The 16,858-nt window shown below is 49.5% G+C and overlaps 1 protein-coding gene across 3 annotated transcripts in view; it reads right to left on the bottom strand.

The window, feature by feature from the left end:
• LOC142250905 (H-2 class II histocompatibility antigen, A-Q alpha chain-like) overlaps positions 1-16,858 on the bottom strand; it is a 119,468-nt gene that overhangs the window by 23,558 nt on the left and 79,052 nt on the right. For all 3 annotated transcript variants that reach the window (XM_075323223.1, XM_075323222.1, XM_075323224.1), the window contains exon 3: positions 2,218-2,463. In XM_075323223.1, coding sequence (XP_075179338.1) covers positions 2,218-2,463 — 246 coding nt within the window. The remainder of the gene's footprint in view (positions 1-2,217; positions 2,464-16,858) is intronic.

The raw sequence follows: 16,858 nt of genomic DNA, 5'->3' as shown, positions 1-16,858 counted from the left end.
CCCGTGGCTGCTACTTCTGGGTTGCGGTGCACTGAACATGCATGAGCATAATTATCTGGCCTGGAAGCAGGAGACAGCAGCGCCGAAGACAGCAGCAGTGGAGAAGGTGAGTATAGAAAATAATTTTATTTCAAAGATACGTGATTTTTTTTAGTCCATGTGACATGAGTGATGCGGAGAAAAACGGACATGTCTCCGTGCGGAACACACAGTCACACATGTGCGCCACTTGGAAACATGGTAAGTGAGAAGTCACTGATGTGTGTGCAGACCCATTGATTTTAAGGCTAGGAACGCACTTTGCGTTTACCTACTAGCAGTTCAAGAAGCACCTTTTTCCCTTAATTGATTTGACCAAAGTTGCCTTTTCCAGATATTTAGCGCTGAAAACGCATGCATATTTACCACGTTTTACATGCGTTTTTAGCGCTTTTTGCATGCATTTTGACTTGTGTTTTGGCAAATGCGTTTTGAAGAAGATGAAACAGACAAATAAAGTTGAATCAGTCAAAATAAATGAAAAAATAGGAAAAAAAGGTATAATTTTGCTATTAATCAAACTTTAATATAAATCTTTAATTATAATGAAATTATAGCGGTTATACACAATTTTAGGTAAAAAATGTATATTTTATTAATTTTGATCATTTAAATTATCGGTTTTTGTGTGTGTGTGTGTAAAGGAACATTATAATCCTTTAATTTAATGTCAGAAAAGCATGCGTTTTTGGACTCCAAAACGCTATGTAAAAGCAGGTAAAAAGCAGGTAAAACGCAAGTATTTGGATTTTGGGTGCATTATGCCATTTCTCATTGACTTCAATGTTAGCAAAACGCACCTAAAATGGCAAAAACAATTGACATGCTGCTTCTTTGAACGCATGGTTTTTGCCACAAAATATGCAAATTAAACGCAGCGTTTCAAAACGCAAAGTGGGGTCTGAAAATCACCATTTTCCATAGACTTTGCTGGAAAATCAAAACGCATGCCTTTGGGCATGAAAAAGGTGCATCTCAAAACGCACCCAAAAAGCACCAGAAACGCAGGTAAAAACGCAAAGTGCATGCCTAGCCTAATAGTTCTTATGCGTACCAGAATCACAGACATACACAGAACTGCAACATACGTACCAGAATCGCTGACATGTGAAGGGAGCCTCAGGGGCACAGTGATGGACATTAAGTGGGGTACTAATTGGATTAGTAGTAGGTGCAGTTAATAGGGACCTAGAACACAGCAGCAGAGACTCAGAATTGGGGTATCAGCAGCATGAGGAGTTTTTGCAGGTTGGGAATAGATGGGACAGTGTCGGAAATGTAAGAAGGAAAATTTGTCATTGTTGTAAACTCTGCAGATGAATCGTGGCTGGAAGAGGTTGTCATGATGATCTGGGCCAGATGGAAAAGATGGGATAAGTGAACAACCACTTTAGAAAGAATGTCAGCTGTAAGTCACTATCTGTACTGTAATGTCTTTACTGTTCTGCAGAACTGGTATCTACCATTATACGGTCACCATAGGGCGGTAATATTGTTGTTGGTCTTTATGTACAGATTTTTTTTCAGTAACAGTGTGGTCATCTGCTGAGGTTCCCTTGTACCCAAAATTAGAGCATACATTGTAGTTGTAATCAGGGTTACTGGTTAGTGGCCCACTCAAATGATTCCCCCTGAGCTGAACCCCTAAATATGCCTCTGGTTAAACAAGTTGCAAAAATGGTTAAATACCAGTTATTACTCAGACCACGTGTTCCATTTTAAAGAATTTAGTGTAAAAACAGCAACTAATAGCACAAGACAAAAAATAAAAGTGATTAAAAAAAATCCAAATATTGAATCGAGGCCAAAATCAGTGGCACTGAGGTAAATCACGGTCACACCACATTTACTAAATATTTTGTTTTACAATGAAAATTTTCATCTGTAATACCATTTATACACTTGGGGTTTTTTTTATGTAAAAATGTGTTGTTTTCAGCTTCTTGTGCCCTGTTACCGCAAAACAATCGCTGTCAATTATGTTATTTTCCCTATTTACCTCAAAATAGAAGCAGCACAGGTGAAAACATTGTATTGCCTTTTTATGCAGCTTGTGTAGCCTTTACTAATATTTTTTTATTTTTTTCCCCACTCTGTGTACATTAGGGCTCTATGTTGTGGTAAAGTGCTGCTCTCATATATAACACTGGTTTCTTAGAAGATGCTGATGATTTGTACCTGGTTTTGATGCAGTGTAATTTGATCTCTTTATCCAGTTTTTCAGATTTTCAGTCATGACTGCTTTGTTTTGTAAGGCACCAGCAGTGTCATAACTAGCCACTTCTCCAAACTGCGGCAGTCTCCATCTCACAGCTTTATTGTCAAAATCCACGTTAAATATCTCGTCATCATCAAACTGGAAGGCGAACTCAGCGCTTGGAAGCTGCGTCTGGTAGAATTGTGACTGGATCAGCACATTTCCCACTGAAAACACAATTTATATGATGATTATCACAGATTCTACATTTATCATCTACATTTATGGTTTCATTGTCTTTTTCAAATCTGATCAGTATTATTTTTTACTATTGGGAACATCATATTCTTCATATAATCTCATCTTATTTATCACATTCATTTAAGTGATCTATCTCACAAAGGCTTTTTTAACTTGTCAAAATCATAGTATACCAATGTTCTGCCCTTGCATCTGGGGATGGGGTTGGTTGTTAAAATCATGAAACCAGGAATAAGCCGTGCACTGATCTAGATCGTAGTGTGCCTGTCTGTGCCCTGACTGCCAGGACCCAACTACCACCATTTTCCCCCATAGAAAGACACGACACCGTTCTCTTATAAATTAAAATACTTTTATTTGAATTTTCCATTTTGGAGAGAGGCATGGGGAAAAAACCACTCTCATCTTTTGGCATAAAATTTGGTCGCAGCTTTTAACCAGGCATTAACTTGCCAACATCACGGGATTCAGGTAAATGTACCGCCTTCCGGCCGTCCGGCGCAGGTATTTCACCACCACTTTTCCTACCCCTTCCGCTGCTGCGACTTAAACACAGTAAACTCAATCAAAATTGGAAAACAAAAAGGGAGGGAGGGTGGGAAACAGGTCCGGGTCCTGCAGCAGAGAGGCCGGAGGCTGGGCAGCACGGTGATATGTATCCAGGAGGCGGGGCTTAGGCCAGTCACACCACAGAAGGCGGGGGCGGCAGGTCAGTGTCTTTCCAGGGGGAGACCTCTATTTAAACATGCATAGGGGCCAGCAGTCAGGGGGCAGCATCTCAAGTTTCTGGCTGCAGTGCCCCTCAGACTGCCAGGACCCAACTACCACCATTTTCCCCCATAGAAAGACACGACACCGTTCTCTTATAAATTAAAATACTTTTATTTGAATTTTCCATTTTTGGAGAGAGGTATGGGGAAAAAACCACTCTCATCTTTTGGCATAAAATTTGGTCGCAGCTTTTAACCAGGCATTAACTTGCCAACATCACGGGATTCAGGTAAATGTACCGCCTTCCGGCCGTCCGGCGCGGGTATTTCACCACCACTTTTCCTACCCCTCCCGCCAAGGAGCAGCACAGCGCCAGCAAGCTGCGACCCCCCCCAAAAACTGAAATACCTGAGCCGTCCCAGGCATTTCCGCAACCACCATATCCATAACATCCTCATTTGGGATGTACCCATCCAGGCTTAAGGACAGCCAAATATTGCCTTCCAGCTGGCGGTGCCAGACCAACAACCTTTTTTTTTTTTTTTTTTAACACTTTATTAACAGCACAACTTGGGTAGGCCCTGATCGACCATGCGCCAGGAGAGATCCTTATCACATTCTTCCTTAGCTCCATGCCCCTTGGGCCAGAGGGTTACCTTCGACCGGATCGTTGTAACACTCCGCACTAAAACAGGGAAACTTGTACCTCTGTGACCAGATAAGGGTAAGAGGCCTAGCTAGACGGCCTTTGACCAGATACTTGAAGCCTATGTGTATCACCAAGTCGGTTGGAGAAAAGAGAGCTCACGCAATCTTGATCGCCTCTGATAGACCCACAGCTGAGCCAAGCTCCGGCAACCTCTCCAATTACATCCACTGTAAAGGGAACAAAGGACCGACCACCAAGGCGAAGAGGCGAAGATCCGCTCTCCTCGCAGCCAACATATATGGAAGTAACCTCGGACCCAGTCACTAGGCCGACTTGGATCTGAAAGGAAAAACACTGTCAGAACAGAGAATTCTCGTAACCATCAAACACCTCTTCTCTCCAAGGTGGTACTGGCAAAACCCACAAACTTTTTTTTTTTTTTTTTTATAAATAAACAAAATCACAATCATGTCATTTTACATTAGCCCTGTACGCTGTTCTGAATCTTCTTACGTGACTAATAAAACCAGATTTCAAAAACCAACTCAGTCCTGACGTCCCTCATAATGCATTTCCATTGCAGTCACCTAATCCACTGAAACTGTGCTCATATATGCTGGCCCCTGAAGCCTTGGAACACCCCAACTCTGGTAGAGTACGTACCGGGTACCACGGCTGGCAAACACCGAAATAACCAGGAACCGTCTCATTACCAACCAAAACCAGCCCACAAAATGGAGGACCAACTCCGTGACGCTAAAATGAAGGGCCGTCGTCGTGGGTAAAAACTGGTCCCATCACACCCGCTCGCCTAATAGACATAACCGACACCGTCGGGACACCCACCGAGTGAGGGAAAAAAGATCCAGAATATCAATGTATAGATTTGCAATGGGGCAAACAATACAAACCCCCCTTTTTTTTTTTTTTTTTTTTTTTGAAACAATCTACGGCTAGAAAAGAATAGGCCTGCTGTGCTCCACTCGCTTACCATAATCATCCAACCCTTCAATACCTTACACCCAACTAGATCCTCATCGCTTCAGTACCGTTCCACAATTTAAAAATGGGAAGACCGACCTCGTAACAGGTTGCTTGCAACCGAAAATGGTGCACGTTCGCTGAATACTGCAGGGTGTGTATTACTAGAGGGTGGCTTGGAAAATCGTCACGCACATCAAACACCAGAACAACACCCGCTGCATAACGTACCATAGAACCGTCAGGTCAATGCAAAATGGGGGCCCGGATCATAGGCCTAACTTCACCAAACACCCCACCATCTAGCTGAGAACTCCAAGCCTTGATCCTGCTGGCGGGTGGAGTTACCAAAATACCTGAGGTTGGGATTGCAATAGGGTGAGCGATACTAACCCGGAAACCAGATGCCCGTTTTGCCTTCAACCCTGCGTTGACCCATAGGCATTCCAAGCCACAAAAAACCTAATCAGCCTGATTACTTATTTGAGAAGGGGGCTGTAGTTGGTTAAGGCTTTTACCCACCGGCATCGTCGAACCACAGGTCATCCTACTATTTCCCAGTCCACCCCCCCTTTTGTTTAGCTGGAACCTAAATAGGGGGAAAGGCGCAATCAAAGTTAGGTTACCGGACCGTGCCCCCCCGGGCCCAGCATAAGGAGCATTTTTTATTTTTTTTTTTTTATATATAACTATATAAACACTTTGTATTGCAAATAATCCCAAACAGCTGGCCCTGCGATGCCGGAAATACTCCATCTACAAATATGTCTGTTCCTGCTCTTGAAACTATTATGGCATGGCACGGTGGCTCAGTGGCTAGCTGCAGCCCTGGGGTCCTGGGCCCAAATCCCGCCAAGGACACCATCCGCAAGGAGCCTGCACGTTCTCCCCGTGACTGCGTGGGTCTCCTCCGGGCACTCTGGCCTCCTCCCACACCCCAATAAACATACAGGTAGGGGATCCAGGCCGTAAGCCCCAATGGGGACAGCGTCCCCAATCCATGCAAAGCACACAAAACTAAAAGTGAGTTTATACTTTTTAGAATATTTATGTGGAAGTAATTGTCCAGAAAATATTAGTGGGCATAATTATTATGCGAATAGCTAACATTGCCGGTTTTCCCATCTCACTTGTTTATTTTCGGTTCCTACGATAAGGAAAACCAATTAAACATACGTAATTAACCAAAGAGGGAAAAATCTAGTAAAAAAGGCTGAAAATTACTTCTCTAAAAAAGAGAAGCAATTTTAGAAAAACAATCAAACCATGCAAATGTACAGAAATATACTTCTCGCATTTCGATAAAACTATCTGTGACCAATATAGATCCCTTCTTTCAATTACAGCATTAAATTAGGGTGTATAACAGGGGGGTTAGATCTCGTGATCCCATCGTATTGTCACTAATCAATAAATCACTTGAAGGGTCAGTTAACAGGTGGCAACAAGATTATTACCAGGAATGGAGGCCGCCTGTATTAAAATAAGGTTGAAAAAATAAGATATGTTTAATTTAGGAAAGACGTCTCAGAGGAGATCTCATTTGTACCTCTTCCGACAAGTCTACAAGCTGCCGTAACCCTCCGTCTGATACATCGCCGCACAATCAGCTCTGCCCTCATCTACTGTATCCTCACCCATCCCCTGTAGACTGTGAGCCCTCGCGGGCAGGGTCCTCTCTCCTCCTGTACCAGTCTGTGCCTTGTATGGTTTATGATTATTATACTTGTACCTATTATGTAAACCCCTTTCACATGTAAAACGCCATGAATTATATGGCGCTATAATAAATAATAATAATTTGTATAAATACCCGTGTGGTCAATATAAATAAACTGGCACCAGACTTAATCCTCCGAAATAGGGAAGGCTTCTTTACAGTTAGAGCAGGTAGATTGTGGAATGCTGTCTACAAGGGGTAGGAATGCCAGATACCATCACAGCTTTTAACAGAAAAGGGGGAGGGCGATTCCCTCAGCACCAATAACATTGTTTGTTATAAATAACTTAGTGACAACATGTAGAGCTGGGCGGGAAGCCTGTTACCTGTGACATCACGTTATCCTCCCTAGGGGCACTTAACCCACCCCGCACTCCCCATCAGGGTACTCACCTGGTGATTCAGTTAATGGCAGGCCCGACTCTGGATTTGCTCGTCCGATGCCAACTGCAACCCCGCTGTCCGGACCAAAGCACACTCAGATGCTCCTCATCCCCCCATGGCTACGACGACGCTCACACCGATCCAAGGATGAAGATGACAGACTCCGGACATGGTGGCTACCCACGCCATAGCTTGCTACCGTGGCCCCTGCACATGACTGTACATCGCGATGGTCGGCACCGCACCCACCGCCGCCATAACATGCTGAAACCCACTGTGTGACAACGGGGAGGGGCTGTTAACAGTCACCATTGTATAATGTCAAATGGGGTGTGTTTTGGCCTGGGAGGGGGCTTGGTGTAGGTGTGGTATCAGCAGGAGGGAAACATGCCACCTGCTGACTGTTGCTTCTTGCCCCTGTTCACTACCCGCCCCCCTCAATTTGAACATTGAAGTCCTAACAGTATCCCTTAACCCGCCCGCTCACTGGGAGACCCACATGGTCCCTGGTTCATTCCCAGGCTAACCCCCTTGGCATTCTGGGGCATACAAACGAAGGGGGGGGGTTCAGTGTGTGTGGGGTGGGGCGTTTTGAACTCTTGCAGGTTAGTGCCTGCATACTACATTCCCCACTACAGAGCCTCCAACCTGCGCTGTGACAGGGACTGCACTGAGTCTGCACTTCAATTAGGCTGTGTGCGTAATTCATGCGTCCTGCGTCCCCTGCACAGTCTATGGAGACTGTGCAGAGGCCGTGCGCACGTGGCATATTAGAACACAGCGATTCGGCTGCTGCCTGAATCGCTGTGTTCTAAGAAGTGACATTTCACTTCTTCCGTGCGGTTTGCCGGCAGCTCCTGCTCTGTCTATGGCAGGAGCTGCAGGCAGAGCGCACGTTCTCTGCTGGCACCATGCGCCTCAGAACGGAGCTTTTCAGCTGCGCTCTGAAGCGCACCTTTTAGGTGCCGTGCAGAGCGCACACAGCCCTACCCTGCTCCTCCTCAGTACTGGCGGCGGTGGCTGGGCGGCGGGTGGGCGGGGCCAAAGACAAAGAGCGCGAAGCGCTCTTTTTCAAACTTAATGGCGGCTCAAGCTGACCGGCGGGCGGGTAGTTCCCTCAGAACGCCGCTCGCCGGCGCACATAGCTTGAGCCTCAGCAGGGAGGGAGCCGCTCACAACTAACAGCGCTGTGAGTAGGACGCTTCCCTCCCTGCTGATGGGGGTGACTGACAGCGAGCACAAGCGGGCCGGCGGGCGGGTAGTTCCCTCAGAACGCCGCTCGCCGGCACATGTCGCTTGTGCCTCAGCAGGGAGGGAGCCGCTCACAGCTAAAGCACCGTGAGCAGGTCGCATCCCTCCCTGCTGATACCTCTCTTACCGCCTCCAGGAGTGGGTCCCTGTGTCCGGCTGCCCAAACAGGTCCGGGTCCTGCAGCAGAGAGGCCGGAAGCTGGGCAGCACGGTGATATGTATCCAGGAGGCGGGGCTTAGGCCAGTCACACCACAGAAGGCGGGGGCGGCAGGTCAGTGTCTTTCCAGGGGGAGACCTCTATTTAAACATGCATAGGGGCCAGCAGTCAGGGCCGGGGCAGCATCTCAAGTTTCTGGCTGCAGTGCCCCTCACACTGCCGTTCATACCTACAAGTCGTGACTTTATAAAAAGGCTTCAATGCTCACAGTTCCAGAAACACCAGCAGTTGCTGCAGAGTGGTCAGGAGTGTCTGCAGCAGCTGAATACAAAAGGCAAAAAGCCCAATTCATTAACCCCTTCACCACCCAGCAATTTTCCGTTTTTCCTTTTAATCATTTCCTCCCCTTTTTCCAAGAGCCATAACTTTTTTATTTTTCAGTCACTATAGCCATATTAGGGCTTGTTTTTTTGCGAGCCAAGGTGCACTTTTCAATGACTCCATTCCTTCTACCCAGTGGCATAACTAGAGTTTGAGGGGCCCTGGTGCAAAGTTTGGACCGGGGCCCCCCCTCCACGTACACCAACACCAAGGGTACGGGATAATGACACTGACACTCGGGGTACAGGATAATGACGCTGACACTTGGCTCTTACCCACAGCACCCTGATTTCCCATGATCTGAAATCCCTCCATCAGCACCCAGCTTTCCCATGTTCTGATATCCATCTTGTCCTCGGCACTCAGCTTTCCCATGCTCTGCTATACATCATTCCCTCAGCACCCAGCTTTCCCATATCAGAGCATGGGAAAGCTGGGTGATGAGAGATGTACAGCAGAGCATGGGAAAGCTGGGTGCTGAGGGAAAGAGCCTTTTCCCTCAGCACAAAACGTTCCCATCCCATGCTTGTACCTTTGTCCCCCCCTCGTATAAAGTTCTCCAAATACAATAATGGCCCCTGCATAGCCTTCCATATAGTATAAAGGGTCCCACATAACCCTTCATATATTAGAATGCAGCCCCATAGTCCTCCATGTATTATAATTCACCCCATAGTCCTCCATGTAGAAGTAGCCCTCATAGCCCTCCAATTATAATGAATTTACCAAAGTTCTCCATGTATTATAATTCACCCCATAGTTCTCCATATATTAGAATGCACCCCATAGTACTTCATATATCATACTGCACCACACAGTCCTCCATGTTTTATAACGCACCCCCATAGTCCATGTATAAGGTAGCCTTCATAGTCCTCCATATATTATAATGTAGCCCCCATAGTCCTATATGTATTATAATGCAGCCCCATAATACTTTCATATTTTATTATGCAGCCCCATACTCCATGTATAATGCACCCATATTTTCCATGTATAAGGTGTCCGTCATGTTGTATAATGCAGCCCCATAGACCTCCATGTATAATGCAGCCAGCCCCCCATGCTCCATGTATAATACAGACGTTCCATGTATAATGCAGCCAGTCCATGTTCCATGTATAATGCAGGGAGCCCCCCCATGCTCCATATATAATGCAGGGAGCCCCCCCATGCTCCATATATAATGCAGGGAGCTCCCCCATGCTCCATATATAATGCAGGGAGCCCCCCCATGCTCCATATATAATGCAGGGAGCCCCCCCATGCTCCATATATAATGCAGGGAGCCCCCCATGCTCCATGTATAATGCAAACTGCCCTCATGCACCATGTATAATGCAAGCTGCCCCATGCACCATGTATAATGCAAGCTGACCCATGCTCCATGTATAATGCAAGCTGACCCATGCTCCATGTATAATGCAAGCTGACCCATGCTCCATGTATAATGCAAGCTTCCCCATGCTCCATGTATAATGCAAACTGCCCCATGTATAATGCAAACTGCCCCATGCACCATGTATAATGCAAGCTGCCCCATGCACCATGTATAATGCAAACTGCCCCATGCACCATGTATAATGCAAACTGCCCCATGCACCATGTATAATGCAAACTGCCCCATGTATAATACAAACTGCCCCATGCACCATGTATAATGCAAACTGCCCCATGTATAATGCAAACTGCCCCATGCACCATGTATAATGCAAACTGCCCCATGCACCATGTATAATGCAAACTGCCCCATGTATAATGCAAACTGCCCCATGCACCATGTATAATGCAAACTGCCCCATGTATAATGCAAACTGCCCCATGCACCATGCAAACTGCCCCATGCACCATGTATAATGCAAACTGCCCCATGCACCATGTATAAAAAAGTTTCAGTTATGTGCAGCTTACTTGTGGAGGTCAGCAGGTTCATGGAGGAGCTGCGGGAGGCAGCCCGGCGCCAACCTCCGGGCTGGTTAGAGGAGCAGTTGCGGGCGGTGCTGGCCGGCGGTGTGGCATCGGGCGCGTCTGCTCCCGCTAGGCCGCAGGCGCGGCCTGCTCGTAGTGGTCCACGGTTGCGGGAGGCTCCTGGGGCGGCCGCGGAGGTCTCCCCTGTGACTCGGGGGTGGCCATACCGCAGGTCCAGGCCTCCGGAGCGTCTCTCTCCCGGTGGATCTGGGTAGGCACGGCCTGACCACAGGCCTCGGCGGGAGTCGGGGCGGTCCGGTGCAGCGCCTGCGGGGCCTCAGCGGCAGCGGGGGAAGCCCCGTACGGGACCCTCTGGCGGTGGGGGAGATGTCCAACCTTGGGAGCCCCCTCCACGCCGGGAGGAATTCCAGGCCGCGGCTGAGGTCGGCGGTGGTTAGTAGGCCTCAGCCCGTTAGGGGGGAGGGGCCTACTGCTGCCTGTCATCAGGAGGATCTGGAGGTTACGGCGGGCCGCGCTGGCAATGTCCCTGTCGGGCGGCCTGGCTTGACTGCGGCGGCGGCGGTGGACGGACGTCGGGATCCCTGGGCAGGAGGTCGGCGGGCCAGGGCAGGATGGCTCTGGGTCTCAGCGGCAGCTGGTGGTCTGAAGCCAGGAGCAGCGGTGTGGGGGCCACCTGGATGGGGTCCGGGACGGACCGATCCGAGGCTACCTTCGCTGATCGGTCAGGTGGAGGATGACGGGCATGAGAGTTACACAGCGCCAGTGGCGGCGGCTGGATGGCAGGATTCAGGATTGGCAGCTGGTGGGATCACAGCTCCTGCGCAGCTCGGTGAGTACAGTTATGTGTTTTGTTTGTCTCCTTTTGCTGTTAATGTTCCGGGTAGTGTGGTAGGTCCGGCGGGGTGCTGGCATGGGGGGCTCAGGGACGGGCGGCTCCGCCGGGGTCAGTTGAGGTTGGGGAGTACGGCGGGGGTACAAAGGGAGTCCGAGCCGTGTCGGTTTCGGTGCAGGCGGAAAAAGGCAAGGTCCGGATTCACTTGGTTGATAAGGCGAGGGGGGGAGGTTTATGTGTGCTTGGAGGGCCGCTGGGGGTTACAAAAGAGGTTAGGCGCGTGGGGGATCGAAGATTTGGAGGGTGAATATGTTGAAATCTTCTCTTTGCTGCCGTTATAAAAATTTAATTACGATCAGCCTAAGACACAATTCGAGCCAGTGTGATAGGAGAGGAGACGCCGGACAATTGTTTGCACCTTTGCTGCTATATGGGTTCCATTTGGGAAGCCTCTGGGTGCATGGGGGGCAGGCCTGGTTGTGATATGACGGACAGTTTCATCAGAGGAAAGTTATTCGGCCGTCTATACGGTGGGGACAGGAGGATATTGGGCTCTGGTTGTGGTTTAGGGCACCGAAGAGGTATGGGCAATCCTTTCCAGGGGTGGCCGGGGTTTCCGGCCAGGCTGGGGGGCGGTATGGGCAACAGTCCGGCGGGGGAACCGGAGGTCAGTCGGTATCCCATAACTCAGGACTTTACTGGCTCTTTCATGAGGACCAATGCAAGTTTGGGGAGCTGTGGAGTTTAAGCACCACTGCTTGCACTGTAGTGGACCCATTCATGGGGCGGGGAAGTGTTTCTGGCGTAATAGGGTGAAAGGGGGGGCCTGGTAATTCGACAGGGGGAGACTCCGGTGAAGCTTCACGAGATGCTCCCTTATCTAAATAGGTTCTCGAGGAGGGAGGAGGCGGAGTTACCAGCAAGGGGTTTTTGAATTTGATTTTGTATTCCTTCGGGAGCGGGTCCGGGGGCAGGGGCGTTTTTTAAGAACTTACAGTCGGGGAGCCAGCATCCGGAGGTGGTTCGGAAAAAGTTGTCAGAGGAGGTGTCGTTGGGGCATATGGCGGACCTTTTTCGGTCCCCGACCTTCCGGCTTTGGTGGTTTTCTCCGCTGGGGGTGGTGCTGATGAGAGAGAGGATTAAGTTTCGGCTCCATCACCACTTGTCTTATCCGTGGGGAATCAGTACATGATGGTATAGATCCTGAGTTAAGTTGGGTGGTTGCTACGTCTTTCGATGAAGCAGCAGACTGGGTGCGGCGGTGTGGAAAAGGGGGCCCTGATGGCTAAGATGGAGGTCGAAGCGGCGTTTCGGCGGTTGCCAGTTCATCCGGATAGTGTGCGCTTGCTCGGCTGTTATTGGGGGGGGGAGTTATTTTGTTGATAGATGCCTATCCATGGGATGCTCGTTGTCTTGTTATTGTTTTAGGGTTTAGTTTCCTTTTGGAGTGGGTGGTTAGGGAGGTTTCTGGTTTGCAGGCTGTTATTCACTGTTTAGACGATTTTTCTGTGTCGGTCCGGGGGACTCTGTGGTTTGCCGGAATTTGCTTGCAACAATTGAGTGGGTGGCTTTGCGTTTTTGGGTCCCTTTGGCGCCGGAAAACGGAGGGTCCGGCGGCATGTATTTCCTTCCTTGGGATTGTTATTGACTCGGACAGGTGGGAGTTTGGTTACCGGTGGACAAGGTGGTGGCCCTCAGGGAGGAGGTGGCAAGGGCATTGAGGGTTGGAAAACTCATCATGCGGGAGGTGCAATCGTTGCTGGGCAAATTCGATTTTACATTTCGGGGGATGCCGATGCGGCGGAATTTTTCACGGCGGCTTGAGATGGCCTCTGTGGGGGTGCTTGCACCTCACCATTTTATGCGGTTGTCGGTCGAGGTTGAGGCGGAGTTGGAGGTTTGGGGACAATTACTGGGGGGACTGCAATGGGCGGTCACTGTTGATGGAGCCTCTGGGGGTAATTTGGAGTTAGACCTTTTTGTTACCGATGCGTCTGGGGGTCAAGGCTTCGGGGCCTATTTTGGGGGCGAGTGGTGTGCGGAGCGATGGCTGGAGGTTGGTGTTCTGCGGGTTTGGTGGAGCACTTAGCGCTGTTGAAACATTTTTCCGATTTTGGTGCCAGTTACGCTGTGGCGGGAGCGTTTTCGGAATGGTCGGGGGCGGTTTTACTAGTGACAACATGGGGGTCGGGTTTGCAATTTATAAAATTTCGGCTACCTCTCCTCCGGTGAGTAGAGTGTTGCGGAGATTAGTGTTGGCTTGTTTGTCCATCAATGCTGGTGTATCTGGGTCTCATGTGCCGGGGGTGCTGAATTCTATTGCTGACGCTCTCTCTCGTTTCCAGTGGGCCGCTTCAGTGATTTGGCGCTGGGGGCTATGGCCGTGGGATTATCGTGCCCTCCTGAACTATGGAGAGTGGGATGAGGGCCGTTGGACATTGGATCAAGGGATCGTTGGCGGCGGAGACTGGACGGCTTATCAGCAGGCTTGGTTACAATGGGAGGACTGGGTTCAGTCGTTTGGTTGATTTGATCGGTGGGGGATTAGGTAGGCATGTTGTTCTTGGGGTCAGGCGGTGGTCAGCATGGGGTTGGTCCCAGGAAAAAATGGGGGCGGATGGTGGCGGGGCCTGGCCTTTTGGTTTCAGTTGAGGAACAGGCTGGATTTGCCGGAAATTTAAATTGGTGCGACGGGCCTTGAAGGGGTTTCGCCGGGGGCGGCATAGTTGGAGCGCTTGGGGGGCCCACTTGAGTGTTGGTGTGTCATTCGGTTTTGCGGTTATTTTGTTTCGTTGAGTTTTCCTTGCATTCTTTGGAGCGCTTAAGATTAGGGAGTTGATGGCGGTTAGTCGGCAAGGTCATGGGAGGATTCAGGCGTGAGACGTGCTTTTACTCGAGAATGGGGTGGAATTTTGGCTTCAGAGGTCAGGGACGGATCAAGACGGCAGAGGACGGTGTGTGGTGCAGGGTATTGTGGCTGGGTCGGTAGTGTGTCCGGTAAGGTATTTGGAGAGTTTAAAAAAAAAGAAAAAAAAAAAAAAAAAGGGGGGGGTTGGGACCACGGGTTGATGGTCCGATACTTTGTCACGAGGAAGGTTTGTTTTATCAAATTATCAGTTTCGGGCAATTTTTCGGAGATGCGTGGAGGGTCTTGGCTTTCATCTTGGTTGTTACGCGCCTCATTCTTTTAGGATTGGAGCGGGAACGGAGGCGGCAGGGTGCGGTTTGAGTCCCTAGGTGGTACGGAGGATAGGTTGGTGGCATCTAGGCGATATTTGAGTTACGTGTGCCTTTAGAATTGTTTACATGGGGGGAGCTGTGGGAGCTGTTTGGTTATGTCATGGTACTGTGAGGTTTTGCTGTCTTTTTTGCAGGTGACCTTTCTCATTTGGTCTGGATATTGGGCCACGCCTTTGTGCACTGGGCAGTGATCCAGGCGAGCATTCGTTTGGAGGGACGTCAGCTGGGCTTTGCTCGAAGGGCGGTGTAATTAGGTGGTTGGGTTTCCGGGGCATGCGGAGGATGCGGGTGCTGCCCAAGGTGCACAAGGCGATGCGGCTGGATCAGGCGCCAGATATTCTGGTCTTGTATGTTGGGGGAAGTGATGTGGGGATGGTGGCGAGACAGGATATGATAAGGGATGTAAAACATGATTTACTTCGGCTGTGGGTCTCTGTGCCAGGATTTTGGACGGCTGGTCAGACATGGTCCCAAGACGGACGTGGCGTAGGGCCCTGTCTGACTAAAACTGATTAAGACCCGTATAATATCAATCGGGTAATTTCGGCTTTGGGCGAAGGATGGGGGTGTGGCGCTTCGTCACTTTGGTTTGGAGGCGGTGGACAAGGATTACCGGTTGGCGGAAGGGGTCCACCTGAATGCAGTAGGAACGGATTTATGGTCTTTGGGGATTCAGAAGGGAGGGGGGTCTCGAGCGTTTGAGGGGGTCAAAGCGCTCTCGTTGTGGCGGTTGGGGTGGGGTCCTCGAAGTTGGTGAAAATTGGATTGGGGGTCCCAATGGAGGTGGAACCCCTTTTAATTTACTGGTTTGGGGAGTGGTCTGGTGATCATGGGGGAACGTCGGCTTGGTGGTGCTGGTTCCCGTGTTTGGTGGTTTAACCCTTCCCCCTCATATTTGTTTTGGTGCTCCCGAGTTGGTGGTTGCGGCTGGGAGTAATGGGGGTTTAGGGGGAAGGTAAGATTGGAGTATTGGGTGATCACCAGACTGTTTTGAGCTTCGAGGACCACAACCCCCTTTTTCTATAATGTTATTGTAAGTTATGTTTAAATAAAGGCTGCTGTGGCCATTTCATCCATTTATGTGTCTGTGGTTATTTTAATAAGGGGTTAAACTATTGAGGGTGGAAGTTGGGTAGCAGTATAGAGGGGCACCCGGACTCCACTATGCCAACGTCATGCAACCTGCCCCATGTATAATGCAATCTGCCCCCATGCACAATGTATAATACAAGCTGCCCCATCTATAATGCAGTCCCTCATGGCCTCTGGCCACCGTATACATGCTGATTTAATAAATAAAGAAAAAAAAGTTCTTCTTGCCTCTCCTCGTTCCAGCGCTGCTCCGTCCTCAGCTCTCCTCCGTTCCCAGCTCTTCTCCCTTCCCCTGCTGCTACCGTCGGCGTCCTCCCATCCTGCGCTCTGTGCTCTGAGCACAGCCGACGCACAGGAGTGACGTCACCGCACGGGGGATGGAGCGTGGAGCTGCGCTGGCCGCTCCACCCTAAATTGTTCCTGTGCGCGATGACGGGGGAGGGGGGCCCGGTGCCGCCGCCACCGCTGACACCGGGCAGGGGGGCCCGATGTCGTCGTCGGCGGCACCGGGTCATATAGCGGCCGCGTGGTCTGCCCTGGATCAGCGCAGCTCCTCTCACAGAAAGGAGCTGGCTGCTGATCTGCCGGGCGGCCGCGGGCCCCTAAGCTGCCGGGCCCGGTCGCAGTCGCGACCTCTGCGACCGCGGTAGTTACGCCCCTCTACCATATATTGTACAGGAAAACAGGGGAAAAAAAACTTAAGTGCGTTGAAATTGGGGTTTTTTTTCATATTTTTAAAAACTTTTTTTGTACTGTATTGAACAGTCCCCTTATGTGACTTGAAGCTACGATCTTCTGATCACCTGTGCTATACATAGTATATGTATTTTATTGTGAGATATTGTATAACAATAATATGATGTACTGCGATGGAGATATGTGCTCTGTATGTAGCATGAGATACTCTATTAATAAGAATTACCAAAACAGAATAGCAGAAATCACAAAACTAAGTGCTCATTCACATGACCGTTCCGTTTGTCCTGGTCAGTTCCTGTTTTTTTGCGGACCCACGGCCAGGACCATCTTTTTAA

This window comes from Anomaloglossus baeobatrachus, chromosome 9 (assembly GCF_048569485.1).
Source record: "Anomaloglossus baeobatrachus isolate aAnoBae1 chromosome 9, aAnoBae1.hap1, whole genome shotgun sequence".
NCBI classification, from domain to species: domain Eukaryota; kingdom Metazoa; phylum Chordata; class Amphibia; order Anura; family Aromobatidae; genus Anomaloglossus; species Anomaloglossus baeobatrachus.
Note: the sequence above shows the minus strand (reverse complement) of the source record. Positions and strands in the feature narration are given on the sequence as shown.